This window comes from Vanacampus margaritifer, chromosome 13 (assembly GCF_051991255.1).
Source record: "Vanacampus margaritifer isolate UIUO_Vmar chromosome 13, RoL_Vmar_1.0, whole genome shotgun sequence".
NCBI lineage: Eukaryota > Metazoa > Chordata > Actinopteri > Syngnathiformes > Syngnathidae > Vanacampus > Vanacampus margaritifer.
Genome location: NC_135444.1, coordinates 17,611,775 through 17,625,075, shown reverse-complemented (window position 1 = coordinate 17,625,075; position 13,301 = coordinate 17,611,775). Strand labels below are relative to the sequence as shown.

At 39.8% G+C, this 13,301-nt stretch overlaps 1 protein-coding gene across 4 annotated transcripts in view; it reads right to left on the bottom strand.

The window, feature by feature from the left end:
• Positions 1-13,301, bottom strand: part of dab1a (DAB adaptor protein 1a) — a 226,998-nt gene that overhangs the window by 61,041 nt on the left and 152,656 nt on the right. For all 4 annotated transcript variants that reach the window (XM_077584464.1, XM_077584465.1, XM_077584462.1 and 1 more), the window contains one exon: positions 1,499-1,758. In XM_077584464.1, the coding sequence (XP_077440590.1) occupies positions 1,499-1,568 (70 nt within the window). In that variant the 5' untranslated portion in view covers positions 1,569-1,758. The remainder of the gene's footprint in view (positions 1-1,498; positions 1,759-13,301) is intronic.

Below are 13,301 nucleotides of genomic sequence, written 5' to 3'. Positions count from 1 at the left end.
GAGTAGTCACCGATACCAAGTACTGATACCATTAGAAATTTTGATAAACAACCCCCCCCCCAAAAAAAATATGACAGAAAAATTGAAAAAAGAAAGACCTATATATCCCAATATAGCTTTTTCCTTAAATTGCACAAAATAAATTTTCTATTCTCCAAAATTGTGACTTCTAGTACCGATACCTTAAAAAAAGGCTGGTACCTGGTCAGTGCACATACCCTACATACCAGATATCCCTACTTTTTTCACTTTTATCTTCTTTTTAGATCATTTTTTCCAACTAAAATTTATTTTGACCCACTTTTTAATTGTTCTAATATTGAGCATTTTTATTACAAAACGTCACCCTCTTAAAAGTAATTCATGATGCAAATGGTTCAATTTTTTTTTCGCTTTCCTGAAATATCTGAAGAAAATGACTTAGCCGATTATTTGAAACGTTTCTCTCATTTTAAATAAAAGTTTTCTATGTTACATTTTTATCATTGCTTTCTAGATTTATTTTTAGACCTATTTCTATTTTTTTTTAAATATCTATTTGTTAGTTTTTAAAAGTGTTTAATAAAGCCATCTATTTTTAAAGTATTTTTTATTCATTTATCTTTTAATGCAACCATTGTATCTCCACACATTACACTAGCATTTTCCTCTTGACATATTTATCATTTACTTTTCATATGATCATTTATTTCACTTTTCCCGCATTGATTTCCTTCAGGGATCAATAAAGGTGATGCAGCACCCACTGACACAAGGTTGAAGGTTGCACAGCACGCGCATATGTGCGTGCGTGTGTGTGAGGAAGTGAAAAGGCAAACAGGAGATGTTAAAGCACCCCAAAGTCTCAATGCTGAAGGCAAACCATTAATCTTACCTCTCATATGCACTTCTGGGCTTCAATCCCAGCCAAGTGTGTGTGTGTGTGTGTGTGTGTGTGCGTGTGCATGTGCGAGAATGTGTCTTCATCTCCCCCCAAATATAGAGAGCAGTGAGAATGATGAACGTGATTTCCAATGTGGCGAAACAAAGGTGTTTTTAAATAGGACATAAGGGGCACCCGCTCAAATACACGCACGCACGCAACTGCCACCTGTGTGTGTGTGCGTGTGTGTTTGCTCGTCAGCTGTAGCCGTGTCCAGCTTTTTTTTGTGCTACATCAGTCAGGTGCTTATTGGTGGGGGGTGCAACATGCCAGTCCCGCAATCAGCCAGGTGGCTCCGAGCAGCTGGGCTCCTGGCCCGGACAACTTTGACCCTTGACATCTCACACACACACCTGCTCTGGGGCCTGCCTGTACTTTTGACATACATAAAATTTGATTTCAACACAAGGAACCTCTTCCGATGCAGATGATGTGTGGAATTGCCGCAGTATAGCGCCAACTAATGCCGAGGAGGACTTACTTGATGTCATTTTTTTTTTTTTGCCCTCAAGTATCATCGACTGATATCGGCAGTCTCCATAAGTACTCGATACAAATTTGTCACGTCTGCGGTACCTTTCCTCCTGGAGTCCCGCCTGAGGCTGCCGGGCCGAACCGCCGGCTGGAGCTCCGTCTCCGTCGACATCCTCGAGGCTGCGACCGGGCTGGGCTGGACTGGCGCGGCGGGGGGCGCCGGGTGCGTGCGTGGGCGCCGGGTGCGCGTGCGTGCGTGGCGTGGCGGCGCCGGGTGTGCGTGTCCAGGCGCACGGGCTCATGGGAGGGAGGGTGGCGGGGCTTCAGCCCTGACGCGGCGTCCGGCGCACACCCACGCCGAGCTGCATCGAGAAGAAAAAGTACGTTTGGGTAAAACAATGCAAAAAAAAAAATGAATTAGTACAAAAGACAATTTGGCATTTTGGACGTCATCTCGGAATGTTTTGACCAATCCGTCGCTTTCAAAAATCAAATGCAAAAGTTTTCCCGTCCCTGCTTTAGAGTGAGCTTGTTTTGACTGCTGGCAAGCATGACAATGAGCCGCTCTACTGGGCCTTGAGTGCATGTTGCCCGTGGTAACGGTGGAGTGTAGAGACCCGCTCGACACTTCCTGTCAATAATGCGTCTCAGCATGGCCGCCGCTTCAGTAACAGTCCTGCATCGTCAAGCTGAAGGTGGAACAAAACAAAAACCTTTGTATTCATCGTCACTTAAAACTAAAATGATATAGTATCATTTGTCTAGAAAAGCTAATACACACTTGCACACTGATAATGAGAGTACCACTGCCACCTACTGTAGTGGATGTGTAATTACGGCACAAAAAGACACATTTTCTTTGAGGTCACATGTGCCCGTCTTGGCATTTCAACCGTGCCCCCTATTAGGGACTGCACCCCAATTTGAGAAGGACTGGGTTAGCCTCATGTGGCTAGCTTTGGCTAGCTGGATTGCCGCTGGAGTCACACCACCACAGAATAGAACAGCAAGGGCTGCAAGTGAGGCTTCATCACCAGATTATTATGTTCAATAATACACAGATAACAAATGTATGCTAAAAAAATGACTTTATTCATCATAGATGTTTTACGACAGGGATGGACAACTGGTGCTCCGCGTGAGGCCTGAATTCTGTGAAAAATCCCCAAATTCACTTAATCAAGAATATTTTTCTTTCTTTCTTTAATTTTCACCTTTTTTTTAAAAAAATCTTTTTCATTTAAAAGGTATATTGTAGAGTTATCAGACTTTTTTTTGCAGATTTTTTGGGAGGTTTACTTTTTATTTTCTCAATGCATTTCAACGGGCATCAATTATAGACGCATTCTTAAAATAATCGCTTACGTTTTTTTTTCAGGAAACACCCCAAAAAATGAGACATTTAAGGTATTGATGATTTAGATAAGATTTAGAGATGATTTAGGCAAAAAAAATATTTTTGCAAAAAAATAAAATAAAATAACTATTTTAAGGGTCAGCCTGGTCCCTATATACTACAATGTGATTAAACATAGAAGAAGATTAATTAATAATTTTTTTTTTTTTTTGCAAATACATTTTTTTTTATAGCAAACCTGCGGTATTCAAAGGGGGACGAGCACCCAGCCGATTGACGACCCCTAAAAAAGTTTCGTAATTGCCTATAAGTGACGGCAAAGCACAACTTTTTGTCTCATTTTGGCAAACTCGCCACCAAGATGCCACCGAGTAGCATCGAAGCTATTACAAATCCTGTTGTCGTCTTCCTCTACCCGTCGTCTACACAAAGTGTGTTGACTGACGGCTGACAATAGAAGTCACGCGCCTCTCAGATTTGCACCGCGAATACACGCACACGCCAATGCGGTCAAGCATCGCCAGGTGCCAAAACAAGTGAAGAAATCACTGAGCATAGGCCTTCCCCTTAGAATATCAACCATGAACCCAAACACAACCCCCCCCCCCCCCTTCTCCATCTACTTTTGCTCGAGTGCAGACTTGAATGAAATGAAAAGCACCCGGCATTGCTTGAGGAAGACGGGGACGGTGGGAGGGGGGTCTCCTGACAAGCACCCCCCCCCCCCGCCTTCCCCATCCACCGTGTTTCTATGTGAATAGAAGCCCCCCCCCCCCCCCCCTGTAAGCCCAGGGCGAGAGCAGATGAATTGAGAGCCTTTTAATTTGCTGCCGACAGAACAGAACAGAGTCCATTTAATTCCACCAGCCGAGGCCGTGTCGGCAAAACGCTGACAATATTCTTTATCTGGTCCAAACACACTGGAAAAGTGCGAGTCACTCCAATTACAGGCATTATCTGCAGGGCTGCTCCAGCAAATGGATGGATGGAGAGACGGAAAGAGAGAGAGAGAGAGGGAGGCTGGGAGAGGTTAGAGGGAAGAGAGACGAGTGGGAAGAAAAGTAAGGGGTGAGGGAACAGGGAGGATGAATAATGAACAAGGACTAAAAGGGGGGGCCGGGGGGGGGGATGGAAAGCTAAAGGAAGTAAAATTTGGAGAGAAAGGATGGAGCGTAAAAACCTTCCTTCCACACTCCTCCCACTCTTGCTTTTGTGTCCTCCAATTTTTGTTCATTCCCCCTTCGAGCCCAAGCCTTTCAAAACGAGGCATCTGGAACTCGCGTTGACGAAAGGCAGCTTGGTTAATCTTCCACTTGGACCAGAAAACACACTTGACGCACTGTTCACTGCAAACACTCGAAGACTGAACAACACCACTTTTAAGAAGACCTTTTCAGGTTTTACGACTTAAGCAAAGGAACAACACTTTTTTTAATTTTTTTTATTTTTTTAACATTTTGGTGGAGTTCATTTCCACTTTTTGAGTGTACGTATGTCAGTACTGGAGTCGAATTATTTCTCAAAAAAACTGTTGACAAACCCACGCCAGAGAAAACGTGTTTTTTTTTTTTTAAATTCAAATAAAGAGTCCAGACTTAAAATTCCACCTACACAACAACAATGCAAGCAGTCCAACACATTGCTAACAACAGCTGCTAGTCCGCAGCGAAGAAGTGGTAGAAATGTGCCACCGAGACACTCGCCAGATGTCTCCTTGGCTCAACTCATATGCTCCTTCCTCTAGAGGAGGCCGGAAGAAGAAGAAGACACTTCTTGGGGATGAGTGCTACATCTCAGCGCCAATGCCCAGAAGGGGGAACACAGTGATATCGAAAACCCCTCCAAAAAAATAAAAATAAATCCCTTGAGCTGTTTTGAGCACCAGTTGATATAAAAAAAATGCATTGACGCAGAGTCCTAATTATCTACAATGTGATAAATTTGATAAGCTCTTAGGGATATAGTTTGTATTTAATCGGCGTCAGGATTAATTGATGAATTGACAAAAAAAATAAAAAATCGATATTCAAATGAACTCATTCGCCCGCAGCCATTTTCACGGAAGCAACGCCCTTCGCTCCCGGCCGTTTTGTTGGATTTTGACTGATTTTGCAAGGCCCACAAAATATTGTGTTCTATTGCTATAAAAACGTAGAACCAACCAAAAGAAAGATTAGAGTCTCTTCTTTCATCAGGAAAAAAAAGTATATTTGTATCCGTTTCCATTTTGCAGCAATTAGCATTAGGATGTAGTTCCGAGTGAAATTTCATCAATATTTTCACATTCCTGGTGAAAAATCTCTGTCTTCATGTCAGAAGCTACATCAAAGCCTTCTGTATGCTCTTGCTTTAAGAAAACATTAAAAAAAGAAGAAGTATTTCCATTTTGCAGCAATTAGCATTAGAATATAGATATAAGTCATTATTCACAAATCTGTGACTATCCAGAAGGGGAAAGAGCTTTTTGCAACATGGCCCTAGTTGATGTCTTATACTCTGCTGCCACCTGTTGGCCCTTTTTGTAATCTTCAGTTTAGAAAGGTGCATCAAAGCTCTCTGTATGCTCTAGCACACACGAAACAAAAACACATCTAAATACGTCTTTGGGAGCATGTTCATATTTAAAATAGAACGTAGTTATACGTTTTTGGGAGCAAATTAGTCAAAAAAATTAACGTTTTTTATTTACAATCAATCGAAATTGTCCAAATCAGCAGAATTTAAATCACTCGACAGTAAAAGTTCTCAGATTTCTTTCGTCCTCTATGAAAGCAGATTGATTATGTTATATTTGTGTTGAATCATTTTATACAAATATCTGCTTTAACTTTGGAACTAATTATCAATATTTTTGCCAATTTCGAGACGTCATTGCCCAAACCAGCAAACGAATCATTTAAAAAAATCATGTTAGTGGAAATTACAAAAAAAAAAAAAAAAAGTGATTCATCGATTAATATACTTAATTGACATCAATTATTAAAATAATCTTTAGTTGCGGACCTAAATTGTATAGTAATGTAATTAGAGTCAATCGTATTGTATTTTCATTGAATGAATCATAACGTCATTGGTGTAAATCGATTCATATTTATGAGCAACTGAAATGAATTGCATCTTAGGTCAAAAGTAGCTCAATTGGAGGGAATCCAATCGTATCAGAAGTGAAATGAGTCGTAATGCAACTGGAGTGAATTGTATCATTTTACTATTGGAGGGATGGAATAGTAACTGCAAAAGGGTCACATCAGCCCTAGAATTGGATGTACGCATCCCCCACTGTCGTGGAGCTTTTGACCTGGAAGTGAGCGAGCGGACGTCTGAGCTAAAAGTAGCGTCAGAGTGGGACGTGAACACGCCTTCCAGCGTCTGGATTTGGCCGGTCGAGTCTGGCGGGCAGACCAGATTGAGTCGTAAATTGACGTCCATAAATGGGACGCTGCCAACAGGCTGTGGCCATGTCGGGATCTGTGCGTGCATGTGTGTGTGTGTGTGTGTGTGTGTGTGTGTAACAGCGGCTAGAATGCTGCCAACAGGAACCTTGTGCCCAGAAATCAATAACGTCTGCCAGGCCAACGGAAAGGGAGAAACCGAGCTGGGATGTATTTGGACACGACCCAACATCAGTGAAACACCTCAACCTCCCTCCGCCCTCCACCGCGTTTATATCCAACCACTCTTTTTCTCCTCTTTCTCCATCTTCACAAGGTTACCTAAAAGTTTTGGGACATTTCCACCGATGCAGAGTGAAAATCTGAATCACATTGGCCGACAATAATAAGAATAATAAGTTTTACACTAGTCCTTCATGTATGTACTTTTCCTGCTGATAATACATGATACACAAAGGTAACCGATAACATACCAGGACTAGGAGCAGCCAGGATAGGACAGGACAACAAGTCCAGGTGAGACAAGTTCAGAGCAACGAAAAAAAAAAAGGGACATTATGGCATACTTAAGAGTGTAATGGGACATCACAAGACATAATAGTGCAACAAAACAGGACCCAATGGACAATCATGAGACATAAGGGACATTGTGAGAGACAATTTGAGACATAAATAGCCAGAATAGGGGACACTATAGGACAAAATGGGACATGATGGGACATAATAGTGTGTATTGAGGCCCACTATGGGAAAAAGGGCAGTCATTGGACACAATGGGGAATCATGGGACATAATGGGTCACAATAGGGGACACTCTGGTACAAAATGGGGCACACTGGGACCAGAAAGGTCCCCTTCCCCAGTTTAAAAGCAGCTCACTAGTACTGCCACTTGCCCTGTTGTAACATTCTGCGCTTATTATCAGTACAATTCTACACCCTTGTAGATGACTAATCCAGGTGTGAGTGCATGCTAAAGGTTATGCCTGCCAAGAATGTATGTGCCGTTACGTTAGGTCGCCGTAGCGATATGAACGGCTCAACATGAGTGTATCAACCAAGCAGAAATGAGAGCTATGCTAACTTTCTAATGCTAATTACTAGTAGTGCGACAATGTGACAATGAGTGTGTTAACGAAATACACTTGAACAATAATTTGAAATAATTTGGATTATTGGTGAAATAGGCTAGTTGGTGGGCTGGTTGACTATGATTGGTTGTTTGGTTTACCACGATTTGGTTGGTTTTGTACTGCATTTGCTTAGTGTGATTAGTTGGTTTAATACATTTGGTTAATTTGGGTATGCTGGTTTGCTACATTGGTTAGTTTGGTTGTCTTACTACAGTTGGATAAGTAAACAGGTTGGACAGCTTGGCTGTTTTTCTACACTTAGTTAGTTAGTTAGTTAGTTAGGTAGGTTCTCTTACTACAGTTGGACAGTAAGTAATAAGTAAGCAAGTTGGGCAGTTTGGTTGGATGGTTTTCTACAGTTAGTTGGTTCTTTATAAGTGTTCATTAGTTGGTTAACTACGGTAGGTTAGTTTGGTTGGTTGGTTTACTGCCGTTTGATTTTTTTTTTTTATGTAGTTGTTTAGTTTGGTTGTAGTTGGTTAGTTTGTTTATGTTTCCTACATTTGGTTAGTTTGGTTGTCTTGCTACAGTTAGATAAGTTAGTAAGCACGTTGGACGATTTGGTTGGTTGGTTTTCTACAGTTGGTTGATTGCTTATTATAGTTGGTTAGTTGGTTAATTACAGAAGGTTAGTTTGTTTGGTTTTTACTGCCATTTGAGTGGTGTGTTTGGTTATGTTGGTTTACTACATTTGGTTAGTTTGGTTGGTTTGCTACAGTTGGTTAGTTTGGTTGGTTTGCTACAGTTGGTTAGTTTTCTAAGGTTGTTTGGTCATTTTAGTACGGATGTCTGGTTTCTCAAAAAGGAGGATATACTAATGGCAATATTACATTATTTAAAGATTTCCTGACTCAAACACCAATCTAATAAAGTAGATTAACTTAATACAATTTATCACGTCTTTATAAAGTGAGGCAAATCTTCAGATCACTTGATAATGTATTTCATATTTCAGAAGATTGAATTCATCAACATATTCATTTAGCTTCATGTTCTGACACGCCGGTCCAGATTGTCCAATACCATAATTCAAGTGTGACCAAGTGAAAATGGCAGATATACGTCAATCAAAGCCAAAGTTTGGAGGTACAAGTGATAACCTCAGCGTTTTCCGGATGAGCGAAACATGCTTAAAAAGGCGAGATATTAAACCAAGAAATAAAGGCTTACCAGTGTGAAAGTTGTAAGACGTTGACAGTCAGTCTGAGTGTGTCTTCAGTGAGTCAAGTTACCCGCAAATCATCGCTGAACTTTGCCCGACACATCAAATAGATGTCAGTTATTAACAAACGGCCGTGCGTTTGAAACCTCGACTCAAGACAGTCGATTGTTTTGAAGTCATTTCATTCCTCGGCTCTTAAGTTGTGAAATAACATTTGCAACAGTCTGCTCTGATGATCGATAAGCCATTCATTTGTTAAAAACCAAAACAAAACTCATTAATATACCACTTGACCTCTATCAAAGTCTCAATGGCAGGAGCTGGTTTTTATTGGCTGTTTCTCCCTGGGCTATTTTCACGGTGAATCATTGAATAATTATTAAGAAAAAACACTAAATTGCAGCTCTGTTTGCTCACAATAGACATTTTGTTTTGCTAAACAAGCTGGATAAAACATCAATTATTATTTGTCAAGGGGGGGGATCATCAAAATAGTTAAATGTGTAATAAAATACTATAAATTAATAGAGTAAAATGTGCATGTCAGCGTTAGCGTGAGTTGTCTACTAACGGGCATTTGGCTAACTACCATCATCTACTTACTATGGAGATACGATTCGGCGTCAAATGGGTAAAAAAAGATATTTTTGAAATATTTTTTACTTTTATAAAAATTATTAATACCAGTTAGTTGTTCTACTATAGTTGTTTGGTTTACTAGAGTTAGTTTGATTTAATTCAAGTTCAAATTCAAGTTATTTTGGTTAATCGGTGGTTTTATTGTTTGGTTGATAATGGTGGTTGGTTCAGTTTGACGGGTCAGATGTTTTACTAGAGTTGGTTGAATTTGTTGGTTGGTTTACTACAGTTGGTTGGTTAAGCTAGATTACAACGGTTGATTTATCGCTAATTGTTTCAATGTGGTTGGTTTAATATGGTTTGTCGATTGGCTTGGTTGGTTGATTTATGTCAATTGGTTTAGCACAATGTGTTATTTTACTACAGTGGATTGCTTTATCGTGGTTAGTTTGGCGTTTGCTAGTTGGTTGGGATACTGCAGTTGGTTAGTTTGGCTAGTTGGTCGGCTGGTTTATGGGAGAATCGCTATTGGAAGATTGTGAACTCCTGTTCTCATTGCAGTGCTGCATGAATTATTGACCAATTCAAGACTTTTAAGCAGTTTGACCTAAATGTGTGGATAACACCACGTTTAGAGGCTTGCTTCAATCTGCACTTCGAATAGCAAACAATTTTAGAAGCAACAAGCAGTTTGTCTGCAGGGAGGGAAACTAGTTAAGAAAAAAAAATAAAAATCTGTGTTTTGTGATTGGTGTTTGGAACAGCTCTATGAAGATGCTGATTGTGACACGCAGCTGCGCTTATTTCTTGAGAGGCTTGACATGGCTTAATTGCGCTTAACGATGCTAATTTGTATCACTGTTTGGCTGCCAAGTAAGGACAGCAACGATGGTTTTGGATGTCTGACAGTCCCTGACGAAGGGGTGAAAGCAAAAAATGGAGAAAACTCAATGTGTGCTTGGTTTGTTTACAAAGGCTGAATTGGTATAGGCTACTACTATAGGGTTAGTTGTTTTATTATAGTCACTTTTTTTTTTTTGCTTACTTGGTTTACTTAAATTGTAATGCTGAAGATTATTTGATTGGTTAGTCGTTTCAGGTTGGTTTTGTTGGTTCTTTACTACAGTCCGTTGGTTTACTACAGTTGGTCTACTACAGTCAGTTGCTTGGTTGTTTTACTATGGTTTGTTGGTCTCTACTACTACTACTGGTTTGCCATTTCACTAAGTTTTGTTGATTGCTTATTACAGTTGCCTGATTGGTTTAATACGGCGGGTTTGCTTAGTTGGTAGTTCACAACAGTTGGTCATTTATGTTATTTTTTTTTTAATATGGGTGATATGTTGGTTGTTTTACCATACTTAGTATGTTTATGTCCGTCGGTTTGGTTGGTTGGCTTTGTTAGTTGTTTAAATTAATTTGGTAAGTTATTGTACTACAGTTAGTAATTCTATTACTTGGTTGCTTGGTTTATCATGATAGGTTGGTTTTATTACCAGTAGTTGTTTTTACCCTGGTTGGTTGTTTACTACAGTTGGTTTACTCCAGTTAGTTGTTTGTTTTGTTTATGACAGATGGTTAATTTGGTTAGCTGGTTTAATATAATTGGCTGGTTTGGTTGGTTGGTTGATTAGTTTACTAGAGTTGGTGGGTTTACCACAGTTGATCGGTTAGGTGAGTTATTTTACCATGATTGGTTGGTAGGTTTACTACAGTCGGGTAGTTTGGTTGTTTTGTTTTAATATGGTTGGCTGGTTTTGTAGGTTAATTCCGTTCGTTGGTTGTTTTACTACAATTGGTTTACTCCAGTTAGTTGTTTGTTTTGTTTATGACAGATGGTTAATTTGGTTAGCTGGTTTAATATAATTGGCTGGTTTGGTTGGTTGGTTGATTAGTTTACTAGAGTTGGTGAGTTTACCACAGTTGATCGGTTAGGTGAGTTATTTTACCATGATTGGTTGGTAGGTTTACTACAGTCGGGTAGTTTGGTTGTTTTGTTTTAATATGGTTGGCTGGTTTTGTAGGTTAATTCCGTTCGTTGGTTGTTTTACTACAATTGGTTAGTATTTTTGTTTGCTTAGTTGGTTGGTTCACTATGAGGGGTCAGTTTGACTGGTTGTTTTACTACTTTTGGTTGACTACAGTTGCTTGCCTTATTACAGTTGGTTGGTTTACTATGATTTGTTGCTGCTTTGGCTGTTGGTTCACCATGCTTTGGTTTGATTGTTTTTACTGCAACCATAGTCATCTGAAACTTCAGAGTTCATACTTGACTAATGATGAAGTTTTACACGTTTTAAAGAGACGGGATGTAAAGCAATCCTAAGGCTCCTGCTTCACCAAAAAAGCAAAATGCATGTACATCACTAACCTACTGTCAAGCACAAAAATGTTGTCGTTCTGGAGCTCGTGCTCATCATGCCGCCGCTCTACTAAAGATGTCCACTCAATGTGATTTAGAAGCCCCCGCAGCCCCCTCTGGACCCCCCGTCGGCCGCGCCTAAAGTGAGTGATGGATCGACTCCATCTGTAGAGCGGAATGGAGCACAATTGCGGGGCATAAAAATAGAGCGGGGGAGCCTGCAGCAGCACACAACTGGGACTTAATGAGGGATGCAATCATCAATTATTCAAAACTCTTAATCATGGCGCTGCACAAACACACACGTGCGTACACGCACACACACTGCCTTGCCACATGCCTGTCAAGGCGTCGCCGCAGGCAGACAGATCCAAATAGATGAAGAGCGATCGAAAGAAGGAAAAACTCCTGTTGCTCTACTTTGCGTTTGGATTATTTCCAACAATCATGCATCAGAGCGCATCTCATATTTACACATTAAAAAAACAAACAGACGGAATCACATTTCATACTACCCTGCATCATTCCTGTCAAAACGAGGAAGCAACCTTCAAAAGGGAATAAGGAAAATTTTCCGCAAAGACGTCGTCCCATTTCCCCCACATTGCGTGTTTTTGAGCTCCGTGTTGTCTCAATTTGGATAGCGCTTAAAAATCGATAGACACCTTGCTTTCTCACAGAGCAACAGCGTCCCACAAAGTGACAAAATGACCACCGCAAATCATTTGTCTGCTTGGATGGGATTCAAAATCAATACAGGCCTGCTACAATCAAAGAATAAAAATAAAAACGTATTCGAAGGAGATGACAAGGAATGCACTAACTGCGCCATGGCGGCCCCGGCTGGCCTTAATCACTTCGGACTATAGTACAAAAATCAATAAACATCCTGCTTTCATGTTGTGGAACAACTCAAACAAAATGTTTGAGGAAGCGCTCTGAAACTTTGTCGGTTTGAAGATGACGGAAGAAATGTCTAGAATGCCATTTTTTTTTACAAGATAATACTGTACAGTATTATACATCTTTCACGTCCACAACTGTTTTGCTGATTTTGAAAAAATACATTTTTAGTTTTTTTTTTTAACAGTATATGGACAAGTGCCAATTTAGAGTTTAGAGTTGTGACGCAATTAATGAAGTTATAAGGAAATTAATCCTTGTCGTATGTGTTTATGTTACCAGTAATTGAATTTGTGTTGTATTAAACACGTTTATGTCGGTCTATGATTATTTTTATTTTTTTTAAACAAACCGTAACTTTAGGTGGTGTGTAAAATAATGACATTCATGTACAAATTGCATTACTTGTGAAATTACAAATTTATACATTTTGATTGTGGCCATCTGATTAATTGGTCCGACTACTTTTAACGAATAGAATTTTTTTTTACTTTACAAAATCATCTCGTGGGCCGGGTTAAACCCCACGGGCCGTATGTTTGACAACCCCTGGTTTACAGGATGTAGGTGCAGCATGTAATTAACAGCAAGGAGAAAGGGCAGAGAAGGTCCCCTACTAAGCTGCCATAATACTAGTCATTCCCACAAAGCAGAGAGAAAACATTCCTGCGAGCATTGTTGTGTGCTTTGTTTGTGTTGCTGGTTTCTAATTGGTGTAGCATCCATGCTAATTTCTGTTAGCCTCTCTAAACCATTTTGTATTTTGTGTTAGCTAAGAGACCATTTTTAGAAGAAATTATATCATTTGTTTAAATATTTTTGTTGCATATGTCACTTTTAAAATAAACTTGAAGTGACAACTTAGGCAAACACACTTAGATTCATTTATTTTTTTATTTTTTGAGAAGTGCGAAAGAGTTTTTATTTCCTCAAAGTTCTTTTTAGATGCTATTCTCCCATTTGTTGACAAGAGAGAGAAAGAACAGGCGCTAAGGAATACTTTAAAAAGTGTGTTTTA